The sequence below is a fragment of the Colletes latitarsis genome, chromosome 14, assembly GCF_051014445.1.
Source record: "Colletes latitarsis isolate SP2378_abdomen chromosome 14, iyColLati1, whole genome shotgun sequence".
NCBI classification, from domain to species: Eukaryota; Metazoa; Arthropoda; class Insecta; order Hymenoptera; family Colletidae; genus Colletes; species Colletes latitarsis.
In genome coordinates, this window is record NC_135147.1 from 26,251,066 (window position 1) to 26,266,274 (window position 15,209).

The 15,209-nt window shown below is 32.3% G+C and overlaps 5 protein-coding genes across 12 annotated transcripts; 3 read left to right on the forward strand and 2 right to left on the reverse strand.

The window, feature by feature from the left end:
• Positions 1–113: 113 nt before the first annotated feature.
• Positions 114–2,219, forward strand: Hinfp (Histone H4 transcription factor). 2 transcript variants are annotated; one of them, XM_076782101.1, is made up of 5 exons: positions 114–599; positions 751–1,087; positions 1,201–1,516; positions 1,611–1,905; positions 1,977–2,219. In XM_076782101.1, exons 1-5 carry the CDS (start codon positions 123–125, stop codon positions 2,217–2,219), a joined length of 1,668 nt encoding a protein of 555 aa, XP_076638216.1. In that variant the 5' UTR covers positions 114–122. The 2 variants fall into 2 exon arrangements, with proteins under 2 accessions (XP_076638216.1, XP_076638217.1); XM_076782102.1 differs by having other exon boundaries at positions 1,785–1,905.
• Positions 2,220–2,295: 76 nt separating this feature from the next.
• Rad60 (DNA repair protein Rad60) lies at positions 2,296–4,814 on the reverse strand. Of its 5 annotated transcripts, XM_076782110.1 has the most exons (8): positions 4,747–4,765; positions 4,561–4,618; positions 3,971–4,130; positions 3,787–3,859; positions 3,491–3,593; positions 3,140–3,328; positions 2,880–3,024; positions 2,496–2,792 (listed from the first exon to the last, which is right to left on the reverse strand). In XM_076782110.1, the coding sequence occupies exons 3-8, from the start codon at positions 4,044–4,046 to the stop codon at positions 2,500–2,502; spliced, it is 879 nt and encodes a 292-aa protein (XP_076638225.1). In that variant the 5' UTR covers positions 4,047–4,130; positions 4,561–4,618; positions 4,747–4,765; the 3' UTR covers positions 2,496–2,499. The 5 variants fall into 5 exon arrangements, with proteins under 5 accessions (XP_076638230.1, XP_076638225.1, XP_076638227.1 ...); XM_076782115.1 differs by lacking the exons at positions 4,561–4,618; positions 4,747–4,765 and adding an exon at positions 2,296–2,338 and having other exon boundaries at positions 2,457–2,792; positions 3,971–4,521; XM_076782112.1 differs by lacking the exon at positions 4,561–4,618 and having other exon boundaries at positions 4,692–4,814.
• A 111-nt stretch (positions 4,815–4,925) lies between these two features.
• Positions 4,926–9,709, forward strand: Neurochondrin (neurochondrin). Its single transcript, XM_076782100.1, has 2 exons — positions 4,926–5,533; positions 6,061–9,709. The coding sequence occupies exon 2, from the start codon at positions 6,805–6,807 to the stop codon at positions 9,040–9,042; it is 2,238 nt and encodes a 745-aa protein (XP_076638215.1). The 5' UTR covers positions 4,926–5,533; positions 6,061–6,804; the 3' UTR covers positions 9,043–9,709.
• Positions 9,710–9,832: 123 nt separating this feature from the next.
• On the forward strand, positions 9,833–11,155 carry LOC143349679 (N-acylneuraminate-9-phosphatase). The gene is made up of 3 exons (XM_076781087.1): positions 9,833–9,877; positions 10,356–10,839; positions 10,968–11,155. The coding sequence occupies exons 1-3, from the start codon at positions 9,833–9,835 to the stop codon at positions 11,153–11,155; spliced, it is 717 nt and encodes a 238-aa protein (XP_076637202.1).
• A 447-nt stretch (positions 11,156–11,602) lies between these two features.
• On the reverse strand, positions 11,603–14,425 carry LOC143350190 (uncharacterized). 3 transcript variants are annotated; one of them, XM_076782107.1, is made up of 7 exons: positions 14,236–14,425; positions 14,052–14,151; positions 13,715–13,950; positions 13,184–13,425; positions 12,810–13,101; positions 12,346–12,723; positions 11,603–12,286 (listed from the first exon to the last, which is right to left on the reverse strand). In XM_076782107.1, the coding sequence occupies exons 2-7, from the start codon at positions 14,092–14,094 to the stop codon at positions 12,119–12,121; spliced, it is 1,359 nt and encodes a 452-aa protein (XP_076638222.1). In that variant the 5' UTR covers positions 14,095–14,151; positions 14,236–14,425; the 3' UTR covers positions 11,603–12,118. The 3 variants fall into 3 exon arrangements, with proteins under 3 accessions (XP_076638222.1, XP_076638223.1, XP_076638221.1); XM_076782108.1 differs by having other exon boundaries at positions 13,184–13,383; positions 14,052–14,425; XM_076782106.1 differs by having other exon boundaries at positions 14,052–14,425.
• Between the last annotated feature and the right edge of the window lie 784 nt (positions 14,426–15,209).

Below are 15,209 nucleotides of genomic sequence, written 5' to 3' on the forward strand. Positions count from 1 at the left end.
GTTAAATTGGAGACTTTAAATAGATTAATTCACTTTTCACGTTGTTACTCAATTGGGATAGAACGTATTTATGTAACGAGAAGGAGACTGACATATAAATTTCATGAAAAAGAATTTAAAGAATGGCGGAATTCGCAACAAAGTTAATAACTAGTAAAGATATGCAACAACGATGCAACGATTGGGTTGAATCACAAAAAGATTGTACGTACGAGGATGAAACGCATTATAAAAGGAAAATTGACGACGAAGACAGTTACAAAACTGATTCTGAATTCGATTCCGTATCCGACTGCCCAAAAAGAAAGAGAGTCGGTTTACCGCTAAATCGTGAAATTCTCCATCTTTCTTGTGAATGGATTGGTTGTGAATACGAAGCCAGTTCCATTGATAGATTCGCGAAGCACGTGGCTCAACACGTGTCTGATCTAAATATACGAATAAACGAGAGAGGTGTCGATGTTTACGAATGTCAGTGGAGAAATTGTTTCTACACGAATAATGATCCTGACCAAATTTCAAGGCATGTCAATTATCATTCGTTTCATACGAAGTTGAAGTGCGTCGGGTCAAATATTCGTACCAGAATTAAATTGCCCGTAAGTAATGAAATATTTATTTTAAATTACAATCAGCCTTATTATTGCAAATAATAAATAAAGTAATTTTAATTAAATAATATCATTATTGAATCGTTTTAAAATTAACAATGTCAAGACCTTACAATTTAAATGTAATATTTTGTTATAGAAATGTCATCGAGACTCTGGATGGAAGAATGTTATAGAGGTTCCAGGACCTCTCCTTTGTCGTTGGGATGAATGTTTAACACATTTTAGGAATTATCAGTTTTACATATACCATGTAATTGCTCATGTTGAAGAAAGTCCACGTGGTAAAAAAGTTAAAGGAGGTTTAGAATGCAAATGGACAGGTTGCAATAGTATATATGCCAATTTGTACAAGTTACGGGATCACATGCGACATCATACAAAGGAAAAGATTGTTGCTTGCCCCGATTGTGGTGCAACATTTGCTTCTAATACGAAATTTCATGTACATTGTAAACGACAGATTTCGCTCGATGGTAAAGTACAACATAAAATTTTCTATACTTTATATACCATACACTGTGCAATAAAACATGTGCAAGCATTCGAATTCAATTTAAAAAATTATATCAGTAAATTTGTTTATTAGTTCAGGGATTCCAGTGCTCTCATTGCAATAAGTTTTATGCCACGGAAGGAATCTTAAGAGATCATATGCGATTCCATGTTTTTAATTACAAATGCACCCTTTGTGATATGAGCTGTGAATCACCATCCAGTTTAGCTAAACATGTTAGATATAGACATGTCTCTAGTAGAACCTTTCCCTGTCAACTGTGTAATCATGCTGCCAAATCTCAACAGGATCTTGATTCACATATGTCAGTTCATACTAATGGACCAAATTTCTCATGTCACTTTGAGGGATGCTTATACATGTGCAAAGGTGCATACAGTCTAGATAGGTAATAAATAAAGTTATTTATTTTAAAGTAGTAGAAACGAGGGCTTGAAGAGGTTTCGAAAATAATTATTTCCAACAACTTGTTGTATTTCAAGACACGTAGAACGAGTTCATGATAAGCAACTACGATGGTATTGCTGTCACGAGTGTCCGATAAAGTACAGAAAAAGCTACAGTTTGACGAAACATTTAATCGAGATGCATCGTTTTCAACTACCTAGTGGGCATATCAGATTTCAGTATACTCATGACCCAGATGGTTATTATAGATTACAAATGGTTAGATATGAGACTGAAGAAGAAAGCGATCTTCCGATTGTACAGTCAAAAATCGAAGATAAAAAATACGAAATCAAATTAAATCAAAATTCCAGTGTGCCTCAAGTTGAGGTAATACTTTGGTTATTTGGAATGAACATAAGGTTAGTCAAATTGATATTTCAAAAATTTGTTCTGTATAGATTTTCGAAGATACGAACGAGAAAGTGGAGGAAGTCGAACAAAAAGAGGCAGAAGAAATAACAAAACCGGAGGATTACGAAGGAAAATCAATGCCCGTTATTTCAAATATTTTAATATCAATCGATGAAACTGATGCAGAGGGAAATATAATTAGAAGTAGAATTGTAGAAGCGCAGGAAACTACGGAATTACCTTCTTCCGAAGGACGGCCATTAATTTTGACACAAATTAATTTCAATTGAATGACAAGAAATTTTAATGGAATTTAACAAAGAATAAATATATATTTTTACTTACAAAATGATTAACTAAATATGGTTTGTATTCTTACACATAGATTTTCCTCGCACGCTTTGTCGATACTGTAACAATATTTTAAAAGAAATTCTAAAATTAATTATGTGAAAATGCAGTAATTCGCTCTTGTTTGTAATAATTGTTTGTAAACTTGTAATTAGTAATTATTTATATTCTAAATAACTTTGTTAAATATATATTAATAAATAAGAGTGAAACAGTTAACTAAGAAGTTAGTCGAAGATCAAAACAAGCCTCATCTTCTATTTCTAATGAATCTGGTGTATCTGTTATCGCAACTAATTCTCCATCAAAGTACAATTTCATTTTCGATTCTTCGATATTTAAATCCTGTGCACATTTTGCCCAAAGAGCTCTAAAATTTTCATCTCGATTAACGAATATCGTTAGGTTCTTTTTATTTGTTGTTTGTACTTTTATAACGCGAACATCTTCATTAATTTTCCCCTCAGTGCTCTTTTTAAATACAGAACTGACTTTTTCGGTAATACCTCCATCTACCAAAACATTTTTTCCAAAATATTTTACGATTAAAATTAAGAAAAAAGACGTCCGGATTAAAACAAAAAATTTGATCAGTTTACCAAGTATATCGATCACGGACAAATTTATGGACGCAGGAGTATCGGTTCTTTTAATGGTTTTATCCTTTTTAGTTATCAAAATCTCGTCTATCGAAACTTTTTCCAAATTTGCAAAATACTCAAAAACTTTTCGGAAGTTTTCATTCTGAAACAATAGGAAACATAGAAGATTAAATAAATTATATATTAACTGATTCATCTAGTATTCTTTCATGTAATAAGTAATAGACTTATTCGTTCATTTATTCATAGCTACGTACGCGGCATATTTTCAAACGATGCACATTTTTCGATCGCCAGAGGATTTTGATACTTATGTCATAGTTTTCATCATCTTTTAGATCTGTGTGTATGTCATTTTCTATTATTATCAAATCGTCTGAGGAATTTAATTTGTTTTCTACGGAAACAATTTCTAAATCTGAATCATGCTCTGATGAATCTCTTGCCTAAAAAAAATTTAATAATAATAGAACTTGGGAAGAAATTATTTTTTGTATGATCACACATAACATATTTCAATTTTACTGAAGTAAGTACTGTTTGATAAATTAAATGACTAATTCTACACATTGCACTACTTGAAATTTAATTGTTGTAAATTATTTTACTTGTGTTTGCTTTCTTGTTCGAGGACGAGATGAGACATGTCGATTCCTCCTTGTTTTTTGGATTGTTGCATTTGTCGCTACAGTCTGTTCAATAACTTCCAATCTGCAAAATAAACAGATTATGCAATACGTAATGATATAATACAAATCATTTATATTATGAATTATTATTTCTTTGTGTATCAAAATTATATTAATATTGACAAGATCACAATGCAACAAATTTTAAGTTAGAAAATTCTAAGAAAACTAATTTTTTATGAACTTTATTATGTATGTATCAGATGTGCTTCAACCCTTCTGTTCCTTTTTGTTCTTTCTCTTCATCCTTTTTTTTATTGGATGGTAACAACATCTGCTTCTTCAGAGCTACAACAAAATTTTTACATTATAATCAAACACAATAAATACTTTTAAAAAGTTGTAGACAATAATATAAAAACTGATTACTAATAACTGTGACCATATCCGTACATTTACCTTTCAATCTTGCAACAGAATTCAAATATACATCATCATCATCCTCTGATGAACTTACTAATTGCACTGTTTCCATTATTCGACGTGTTTGTGATCGAGAAAATCACTACATATATATAATTATTGGGAAAACAAAATAGAGAAACACAAAGTTTATATTCTATTGTCAAATGAAGATAAAGATGAGGTTAGTTTCACCGTTACTTTAATTTTCTTTCACTCAGTTTACTTTTATTTTAATTTAAATGATAGTTTCATCAATTTATATTACTGAAATAATATGACACCATACACAATTTAATGTTTGAAAACCAATTTTAAAAACTACTTATCAAATGGATCAGCTTATTTTATTGGTTATAATCAATTTGTGAAATTTTAATATTGTTATAGACGTAAATTTATAGTTTATAGAGCACTGATAAATAATATTTTCTAGAAGCACTACGAAGATAAAGAAAAATCCTATTTTAAATATACGATTCAAATTTGTTCAAGACCGTGTTTCCTTTAGACCGATATACAAGTATACAGTCACGAACATAAGTATTGGTCACACCTGACCTTTCAGTACATACATAATTACTTACAAATTAAAGCAAAATCAACATATTCGATTAATTTTTTTATTGATCATAATTACTGGATCTGTAATGTGACAATATTATACAAATTGTAATTTTTTAACCAATTATATTATAAAGAAAAAAATAAAATGTACATTAATGGCAGTTTTCAACGAAACAAAAGTATTGGCAAACAGTCGATTCACGTACGAGCCATGGTGAACGAAAAGCAGTAGAACTGCGAGAGTTTGATTTTTTTCTGGACAAATAGAGACTCACAAATACTGCGTGCTCTTTTTATCAAGTGCAAAATCAGATTCTCGCGATTTTACTGTTTCTCGTTCAGCATGGCTAGTACTGGAGTCGACTGAGGTTGGGTATATTTTCCGGAGTCAGTTCTTTAAATAAAGAGGTTGTTCTAAAACCATTGATTTTTTACGAGGTCGGTATTTCAGTTCGTGACACCAAATTCCTTAAGATGAAACGTCTTTCATTCTGTACATCGTTTATAATAAAATGAATTTAAATTCCTCATCAAATTGTATTGTTCATAACAGAATTTGTATGTACGATTAAATACAAAAATTAGATTACATAGTTATCGACGATCAACATCGTATGTTTCTATCAAAGATGTCACTTCGTTCGATGGTCAGCGAAGAAAATCAGGAAGGGAAAAGGTAAAGAACGAAAGGTATTAGATTGAGACAAGACGAATTCGATTCGTTGTGACGCCTGACTGTCGAGATAATTACATATCCCTCCCTAAAGTGTTCTCAGAAGGGAAGTCGTTCTATGAATATCATATGTTTTTATGCGTGATTCTTCGTCGAAGCATCGTTGGATTAACAACAGCAGATTTACCCTTACTATTGCAATGGCGACTTTTCATAAGAAGCACCTTTGTTCGTCGAACATAACTGTAAGCGCTGTATTTTTCGATCTGGACAACACTCTCATCGAGACTAGGAAGGGCGACAATCAAACGTGTCGGAAGGTACGCTAATGCATTTGAAATATCGTGTATATAAACGGTCAGTATTGCTCAGATACTAGAAACGTGCGTGTGTTTCCTCCTAAAGAGTACGCGAGAAATGAACGTTTAATGTTACGTTAGAGAAACGTGAAAGGTCACACTTGCATCGTTAACAATTCATTTATTTAGTCCGTGTACATATTTTGCTTGTTGTTTTTCTTCCATTTTTGAAGAAATTTGTTAGGGGTTACGTTCTTTCTCTTTCATTTCTGTGATGCCAGATTGAGTATCATGAGTCACCGTTCGCCATATTGGATTCGCCCCACCACCGATGGAATAGTGGGAATAGAAGATAACTAATGCATGAATTGCATTTATGTATGTAAGCTTGGCATTTCGGATAACTTCAGGAAGTCGAAAAAGAAAGCAAAATGTGTATCTATACGCAGGTTTCTAATTAGTTTACTGTCCCCACTATTCCTTCGTTGGTGAGGAGGCGAATTCAATATGGCGGCCGGTGACTCGCGATGTTCGTTCCAACATTACAGCTTCCGTTTGGATATGAAGATCGCACGAAAATAGAAACCTCTGTGTAATACGAGCCGACTCCCTGATATAGAGCTTTCTCTCGCACGGTTATTTTTGGCCGATCCTACTGGTACTGTCCAGACGCTCAACATAACGTAGAAAAAGCGTGCAAGCACGTTACTGAAAGCTTTCACGATCCTGAGATACCAGTTCAAACATACAAAAGATCGCGCGCAATGCGTTATCGTAGAAGGTTATGATTGTTACTGAAGAAAATACACGTATAAAGTAATTTTCTTCGATAAAATTGTGGTAAAAGAATTGACGTAAATAATTTTTAGTCTATTCTCCTTTCAATACAACAATTAGTATCACAAATAAACCGGTGACGTACATTACGTTTTAAGAACTTAAATAAGTGAACGCATAACGTCATTAACCTTATATTGGCAATAATCCATTGGCTGGTAATGTACACTCGTTTGTGGAATAACGTTTGTGGTGGTACAACTTTATTTTTGTCCCTCTAAGTGAGTGTGTCAAAGGGCAAGGCTAGTTCCAAGGGGTTCTCTCTGGGAGTACTGCCAGTTGGCTTTTAGCTGTGTCGTGTGAAACATGCAATCTTCTGTGAAACCTTGTTAAACATTTCATAAATAACTGTACGTGAGCATCGTTTGAAATATTGTTACCATAAAAGGAAAACAAGTTTATAAAAACATAACAATAATATTTAGTTGTATAAATTTAAACAACAAATTATAACAATGAGTATCCCGGAGGGTGTGAAGAAGTCTATAGCTATTTTAAAGTCTGTTGAACATGACTCAGAAAAATTTGCCGCATTATTTATGGTTACAAAGTTAGTGAACAGCAAGGATTGTACACCAGCAATTAAAAAACTATTATTTGAAGCTATTGGCTCTAAGTTCATAAGAGAATTGTTATCTACTCAAACAGTCCCTATAGATTGTCCTCCTGAAGTGTACAAATCTGTAGCATTATCTATACTTTCTTCATTTTGTGGAGAAGAAGAGTTAGCATCTCACCCTGATATGATAACTCATGTACCTGCATTGCTTGAAATTGTTTCTCAAGTTGATGAAGATGCAGCAGATGACATGTTAATTATTGTTAGCGAAGCATATACATGCCTGCAAAATATTGCACAATATCCTCCAGGGCAGAAGGCTTTACTTGAACAGAAAGCAATTTCAAAAATGTGTGACATTTATTCAGAAAAAAGTTTCCAAACGGATAGAGCTTTAAATATTTTAGTCATGTTAGTTGGAAGATTTGGCCCAGAATCTTTGGATGCAACAAATACTTTCACATTTCATGCTATTATAAATAAAATTGCACTAGACTTTGAAATTGACCATACAGAAAGAAAATTTGAATTGTGCACAATTTTACAAGCATTATTAATGTCCTGTAGAAGAGATATTATTAGTGAAACTGCTAAAGAGGAATCTTGGCCATTTAGTATTCACAAAGCTTTATCTGATATTCTTGGATCAAAAATAGGCAAGAATCAACGTGACCCTGCATTGAAGCTTGCTTCTGTAATGATGGATTTATTGGGAGCAGAATGGTGTGTGTCTGATGAAGAAAAATCAAAAGTATTTTTCTTACTTTTAATTCAATTAGCATCTATAGAAGTTAGAATGCAGTTAGAAGGAAAACAACTTAAAGGCATTATGGCAAATGCTGATTTAATTACATCCTGTTTTATTATTCTTGAAATTTCTCTGACATACATCACTACTGATCAGCTAATTTTAGAAGAGAAAGAAAAACAGTCTTTATATACAGCCTTGAAGGGGGCTTTTGCTGCAGTTATAGGTTTACTTACTGCAGTTTCTAAAATGAAAGAATTAACAGATATTAAAGAACGAGTATTTATCTGTGCTGTGGTAAGAGTACTGGCAGCATGGTTTGCTCAAGAAACAAAAGCCATGCGTACTCAAGTTTATGCAGTTTTGCCATATGTTCTGTCAGTAGCTAATGACACCTTCTATGCTTGTCGAAATAGAAAATTAGCAGAGAAGGCTAAAATAAATGCTAAAGCTAAGACTGAAGAAGGGACATCAGAAGAACCAGTTACTCAAGATCCTTTAAGCGAAGTTGATCTATTAAGATTGTTATTACCAGCTTTGTGTTATTTAACTGTTGAAGAAGAGGCTAGAAATATTTTACTTAAACATAAACAAGAAGAAGTCTTATTTGAATGTTTGTCTTATCATTGGACAATTGTTCATTATATAAAACCACCAGTTCCAAGATCAGAAAGACTGAAAGCATTGAAAGAAGCAGAAAAAGGAGAAGATTTAGAACTCCATGTATCTGAAGCAATGAAAGATTCAAGAACAGCAATGGTTTCTGTATGCAATGTTTTAATGAATATCACTGTATTAGAGCCAAAATTAGTGGAAGAATCAGCTGTCTTTATTTCTTTATTGAAATTTATTTTCACTAATCTTCCAGAACTTAAACAAATTCCAGAAAATTTAGTATTGCATGGTCATCTAGCAGTTTTGGGATTATTATTATTGAAACAACAGGCAAAACGTATTAAGAAAAATGATTTTTCTATATGTAGATATATTCAAGCTACTATAAGGTTCTTATGGGATGCATATATTATTGATGAGAGTAATGATCCAACAGAATTGGTTGTTTCTATGTTGTATAAAGAGAGATGGATGGAAATTATGGAACTGTGGTTCCTTGGAATGCAAACAATGGCTGGAGTTTTACAAGTAGTACCTTGGCTTTCACAATTTACTCTTGAGTCAGGTTGGGCCGAAGAAATGGTTGAAACTCTTAAAAAAGTCAAAATTGGAAGCCTTCAGCCAAATGTAAAATGTGCTTTCGAAGATTTTTTATGCCACTTAGTTAAAGCAGATGAGAATATAGCTTCTGTTTTGAAGAAATGTGGAGTTTTAACTGTATGCAGAAATCATCGTATGATGGAACTTGGAAAACAGCTTTTTGGAGACTAAAGCAACACAAAGAACAATTGTTCAAATATTCTTTTGGCGTTCAATGTCTAAAATGAAAGAACTATAAATTGTGTTTTTATTGAAAGAGAAAAAATAAAATACAATTATCTATTTTATACACTATGCAATATTCTTTAGAATACAAATTTGCTAATAAGTATTTATAGCTAAGTGAAATTTTGTTTTGTCAAAATGACACACAGTCTAATGATGTGTTTATTTGCAATTTTGTGAAACTGTGTACAGTCATAGTCCAAATATAAAGTTAGATGCCAATCACATCTAGAAATAGTTTTCTGGCAAGCAAAGGAATCAATGAATGTCTCAATGAATTATACAGTTTGTAAAGTTTAAATATTGAAGTGCACTACTGCTGGAAGGTATTTGATCGCTTGTTGCATACATGTACATTTGATTATTACTTTTAAGGAGTTAATATATGTAATTTTATTGTTTTCATGAAAGTAAACATTTGTAATCAAAATATATGTAAGTTTAAAGACGTAACTACATTCTTTTAGTAAATAAAAATAGATTTTTATATATATATATATATATTTACTACCAATGTAGTTTCAAAATGTATATAGCTTAACAAATTTTTATGTATAATGAATGGTTTAATAAAATAACAAATGGTTTTCTCATTAAATTGTTTTGTAAAGTATTTTGTTCTTTTAAATTATTACCCATATCTGCATTAAAAAACGATAAAATTACTGAATCATGTCGAAATTACTTTGGATGTTACAATAAACCTACAGCATAGGGTGGGCAATAATAAATGTAAATGTTAACATCCAACAACCTTTTGACTAAGGCTTTTAGGGTTGGAGTAATATAAGTTTGTTGTTGGCACAACTGATTTTGTTGTGATTACAGCAACGACCGCGGGTGCCACTTCGAGTGTCCACTAATCGGCTCGAGTATTTCAATGAATCAATGCATTTTCTAGGTAATCATCAAAAACTAAATTAAGTGACCTAAATTCCTAACTGATCGTTTGTGTCCTTTTCTTCCAAAACTTAGTTATATTATACAAACCATTAAAGTCCACATTCAATACTTGCTATTTTCAGCTTTCTCATCATGTATGTATATATCGATTGATCTTTCCAAAGAATTTTGTTAAGATAGATCATTTTCTCCAAACATTAAAATACATTACCATAATATTGTATTGAATGTGGATATCAATTTCATTCTCCTTTAGTATATACTTTATATTTTGTTCATCATTTTTTTGTAATATTGCTAGATATATTACAAAGCAGAAAGATGTCTAATAGATGGTATTCTAAATTTATCTACAGTTGGCTGAGGAATTAACGCAAGAATATGGCATTGCTGAAGATGTATCTGTCAAGATTACAGCAACATATTTGAAACTATTTAGAAAGTGTCCTGATAATGTGATTTATACCTTGGATGTTTGGCGTACAACTTTATGGAGTAAAGCGCTTGGAGAGAAATATTCGTACCTAGCAAACAGAATTTATGAACGATGGTTGTATTTAAGATATTATTATTTGACACTGTCATCAGATGTAATTTCTATGCTCAGACAGTTGAGGATAAAATACCACTTAGGTTTGATTACAAATGGCCCCTCCAATGCGCAATGGGAAAAAATACACAAACTATCGCTCGAGCAATACTTTGATATCATCCTAGTATCTGGTGATTTGCCATGGGAGAAACCACACAGAGAAATATTTAGAAGAGCATGTCGATTTTTAAATGTCAAATCAGACAGATGTATAATGGTTGGTGATAAATTGGAAACCGACATTCTAGGTACTTCATACTTTATTATATAATAAAATTGGAAATTCCAGATAGAAAGAATTAAAATATTTTGTATCCTAACGATTTTATATTAGAAGAGATCTGATACAGCTGAAGACACTATTATTTTTATATAGGTGGAATAGAAGCAGGTCTAGGAGGCACAGTTTGGATTCCAATATCAGAAAAGTCACATTTATTAGAGGAAGATCCACAACCAGATTTTACTATAAGTCACATAACGGATATCTTAAATATTTTAAATAGCGGACCCGGTGCACCAGAACTCGAAGATTCTTCGTCAAATGCATCCGATGGTAGCTGATGAGGAAACAAATTTCTTTTTTTATTTTTATTTTAGTCTCATAACTAATTTTGTTACGAAACGTTTTTCATTTCGTCTAAACTTCAGTTCCGTCGCGACTAAGTACTGTTTCTTATAGCTAACTGTAACATGTAATTTATTTTACATGCTAGAAACACAACTCGAAGACATTTTTCAAACGTTTCCGGTTGTATAGAAAAGAGTGAAATTATTGACTGCAAGATAACAATCAATAAGTGATATTGCATTTGAAGGAAAGAAGTTAATTTTTATTTTAATTGCATTTGTAAGAAAATTTTTTTTTTTTCTTTTTTAGAGTTTTCTCATAACTTTTACGTCATTTATATGAAATTATATCTACATTTTTGTATGAAAAATTATGAACTATTGGATTCTTAAATTTATTTTTCCTTTAGAATTCAATATTTAATTTCCTTGTATAATACATTTTTGTTTTTAAAGTCAAACGTTGAAAAAGCAGGTACGATTTTGTAAATCGTAACTATACGAGTTTATTATAAGTGAGAAAAGTGCAACCTACGTACAAAGTGCATGAGCACATTTGCATATGTGTAGTAATATAAAAAAAGATGAAAGATAACCATTTTAGATTTATATTCTATGTGTACTAATATTCTCTGTACAATATCTCGAACAACTATATTGTAAACACGTGAAAACATGCGTTTATGACTATGGTATATACGTTTAATATATAAATAATATATATTGTTTGAATAGATCACGTGTATATCTAAAACATGTATTTTTTCACTACATATTTTATTATTGTTGATAATGTAGTGTATATGTAGAAATCAAACAGAACTGATAATGTGAAAAGTATGGCAAGACTCATTTCTAGTAATAAAGAGATGTAACGAATAAAATGAACATGCTTGAAAAAGTTTTTGTAGGAAAACGCTCATTGCAATTCAATATTTTTCTATCAAGTATTTCTGTTTATGCTTGGACTTCTTTATGTTCTAGCATTATAATATCACTAGTTGCGGAACTTTTTTCTTGTTTATTTTCTTCGTGTACATCGTTTAATTCTTTTAAACTGAACTTAAGTCGATTACTTTTGCCGGCTGTATCATCGTCGTTCGATTGTTCTGGTCTTGCCTGAATCTGAAAAATATTTCTCCTGATACCACTGAATAGTCACAGAAAAGTTATAAGCTATTTACCAAATCTATGGAAGTCTCATCTTTGCTCAAAGTAGAAAGTCTCTTATAAATCTTTTGAGCTTGCGCAGGATTAATATTAGATTCTATCAACGATGAAAGAACATCTCTCTCGGTTACAACTATTTCCGGATTTACATCGATCAATACAACCGATTTATTTCTATTGTTTGATTTATGTAGATCTTTCTGTTGTTCGTAATACATTAACTTTTCGACGACCTTGTTTTCGTTTAAGACTTTCGGTGGAGTCGGCGGACGAATTTTCGACACACCAAATAGTTGTTGAGCGTGAACAAGATCGTCCAGTTCCTCATCATCCGAATCGTCCGATATATTCAAAGAAAGTTTTAACTGACAGATCTCGTACAGCATTTTATTCTGCCCAGAAATACACGGTCTGTTATTTTTTAGTTTCAATTAGACAAATTTAATTTAAATAATTAAGAATAAAATGTGATTCTGACCATACTTAGAGATCTATTTTTGTCCAAATGCTTCTTGAACACATCTCGTAATTGTTTATCGGTATAGAGGCCGTCGTTTATTATTTCGCAAGTAATCTCGTATACAAACTTTGCATATTTTTCTTCGTCGTCTTTTACGCACGTTTCCTGATTGCATGTTACATCTGTGCGCCCATGAGCAGTTTTAAAATTATCGTAACTTCTCGACGAACTTACAGTCATCGAAAGATGATTGATTTCTTGCGTCAAGAAATCGGTAGCGGTTTCATAAAGCATCGGATCTTCATCGTATCTATGTTCGAGCAAATTTTCATAACATTGGATAAACCAAAAGCATAATATGTAACATTTGTATACTTTAAATTTCGTTTCACCTGTGTTTCAACGTGTTCTGAAATTTTAACGCGGTTTTTGTTGCTCGTTGATTTAGTTGTCGATCGTTAGGAATAAATGACTCTGACTTGTTATCGTCGAACTTTGGCGAGCTCGGATATAATACACGGTTCTGCGGTCTTGATTGCGAACAAATCATATCATAATCGTAAGAGTCAGCGAAATATTTCTGATCCTCGCCCTGGCACAAGTACTTTGAATCGTAACTCATTCGTAATAAGTCCTATTTATCGATTAACAGTAAATGTAACGATAGTTGTTACATAAAGAGGATGCGAAGAATGAGAATATACAGTAGAATCCGAAGATCTTGTAAAGTTTTTGTTTGTGATAACGTAAAATTCTACGTAAATACAGGTGAAGCGAAGCATTTTAAATTTCCGTGTAATTCTTTCTACTTTACAACTATAGTATATAATTTCATGCATTACTTAGGCGACCTTAGGTCCATATGTATCTTATACGTATGATACGTCTATTAATAATGACTGTGAATTAAGTGAATAATTTACCGCTGGATGATGAAGAGTATCGTATGCCAATATATCGATTATATTATTCCTTGTACCTTTTTTCACAATGCGCGGCTTACAATCGGGTTGTTTGCAGAATCGTTTTCTCTTACGCGTGTAGTTTTTGTTTTTAGCATCTACAACGCATTTCGCCATTAAAACGCGCCGTAAGTGCGAATTCATCGAATTGTACGCTGCCAATTGTTCAATATAGCTTTGTCCATTTTGATTGTACGCTGTACTCGAAATTCAATAGATCATTAAAGATTTAGTAACTGCACAAACGGTGTGGTATTCAAGGGAATAGCGACAAAACAATTATACATATCATTCGTACCAGTACTTTTAAGATTAACTTCACTCCTATTGCATTTTGTCATTTTTCCGAAACGTTTACCGTGTGTTTGTATTGTTGCTTATTTACTTTGTGATCCGTACTGTATGAAATTGAGAAATATTTACTTTAAAAATTTTGATTAACGTGCGGACAAATTTTGTATGGTTTTAGCTGACAATCATACTTTCGTGTGAATATATGCACTCGATGAAAGTGTTTTACTCTTGGTTGCTGAGCAACTTGCACGGGTTCAATCATAGATAAGGCATCGATAGGTTTCATTTCCATGCTTTTTATTCAATATGTGTACTGTCTAATTTTATTGAAATAGTTTATATTTAAGACTCGTAATGATCGTAAGATAGTACAGCACAGACGAGGTGTACAAGTAGACCTTACACCACAGGCAACGTATACGAGTAGACCTTTCACCTTATGGACTTTTGTGGCCTAATCTGACTGCCATACCGACCTGAAAATTCGGAGGTGATTTTAACGTCCTCTTCTCATGGATGGCGGTCAGTTGAGAAACTATTTACTGAATTAGTATTGATAGGCAGACATCTGTTGGTAACGTTGCGAATGACATGAAAATGGTAGTAGGGTTTTGAGACCCCATAAAAATGGGCCGACAAAATACATTGGGTGAAAGATCTACTCGTATACCTCGTTTCTAGCGATACTCTAAAATCGGCGAGTGCATAAATACATATGAGTTGACTATGGAAAATGGCAATGGGGTGTCTGAAAACATTTGCTTTTATTTTTGCCATATGTAGCGGTGCAATCTTATTCCATTCTGAATCGATAAGGTGGCATTTGACACCGAAACATTTTTCCATTGGTCAGTCTATTCTATGATTTGTTTGCGATAAACGTTTATACATAATACTAAAGATAGTGCGTAACGAAACGTAGTATCAAGTTTTTGAGGCAAAAATAATTGTTTTGAAGTATCATTTCTTAATAATCGTCACGTATTAAGATACGTGACACTATGTCTCAATGTCCTGAATAATCTTGAAAGGTAATATGATCTGTTATAGATTCTATGGCGGCTATGTATTTTAAATGATTCATTCGAATCTTTATTAGGTAGTAACGTGTTATTGTTTAACGAGGACGTCGGAACTATGAATATATGAAATTATGTTTGCT

What these genes read in the sequence shown, in the direction of transcription:
- LOC143350190 (XM_076782107.1), bottom strand. Translation starts at nt 14,094, where the DNA reads ATGACAAAATGCAATAGGAGTGAAGTTAATCTTAAAAGTACTG. An exon ending in AGTTAATCTTAAAAGTACTG is followed by an intron (nt 13,951 to 14,051) that starts GTACGAATGATA and finishes TTTCGAGTACAG; the next exon opens with CGTACAATCAAAATGGACAA. An exon ending in ATGAGACTTCCATAGATTTG is followed by an intron (nt 12,287 to 12,345) that starts GTAAATAGCTTA and finishes AATATTTTTCAG; the next exon opens with ATTCAGGCAAGACCAGAACA.
- Rad60 (XM_076782115.1), bottom strand. Translation starts at nt 4,046, where the DNA reads ATGGAAACAGTGCAATTAGTAAGTTCATCAGAGGATGATGATGATGTA. An exon ending in TTCTGTTGCAAGATTGAAAG is followed by an intron (nt 3,860 to 3,970) that starts GTAAATGTACGG and finishes ATTTTGTTGTAG; the next exon opens with CTCTGAAGAAGCAGATGTTG. An exon ending in ATCGTTTGAAAATATGCCGC is followed by an intron (nt 3,025 to 3,139) that starts GTACGTAGCTAT and finishes CTATTGTTTCAG; the next exon opens with AATGAAAACTTCCGAAAAGT.
- Hinfp (XM_076782101.1), top strand. Translation starts at nt 123, where the DNA reads ATGGCGGAATTCGCAACAAAGTTAATAACTAGTAAAGATATGCAACAA. An exon ending in GTACCAGAATTAAATTGCCC is followed by an intron (nt 600 to 750) that starts GTAAGTAATGAA and finishes ATTTTGTTATAG; the next exon opens with AAATGTCATCGAGACTCTGG. An exon ending in CCAGTGTGCCTCAAGTTGAG is followed by an intron (nt 1,906 to 1,976) that starts GTAATACTTTGG and finishes TGTTCTGTATAG; the next exon opens with ATTTTCGAAGATACGAACGA.
- Neurochondrin (XM_076782100.1), top strand. Translation starts at nt 6,805, where the DNA reads ATGAGTATCCCGGAGGGTGTGAAGAAGTCTATAGCTATTTTAAAGTCT.
- LOC143349679 (XM_076781087.1), top strand. Translation starts at nt 9,833, where the DNA reads ATGTTAACATCCAACAACCTTTTGACTAAGGCTTTTAGGGTTGGA. An exon ending in CTAAGGCTTTTAGGGTTGGA is followed by an intron (nt 9,878 to 10,355) that starts GTAATATAAGTT and finishes ATTTATCTACAG; the next exon opens with TTGGCTGAGGAATTAACGCA. An exon ending in ATTGGAAACCGACATTCTAG is followed by an intron (nt 10,840 to 10,967) that starts GTACTTCATACT and finishes ATTTTTATATAG; the next exon opens with GTGGAATAGAAGCAGGTCTA.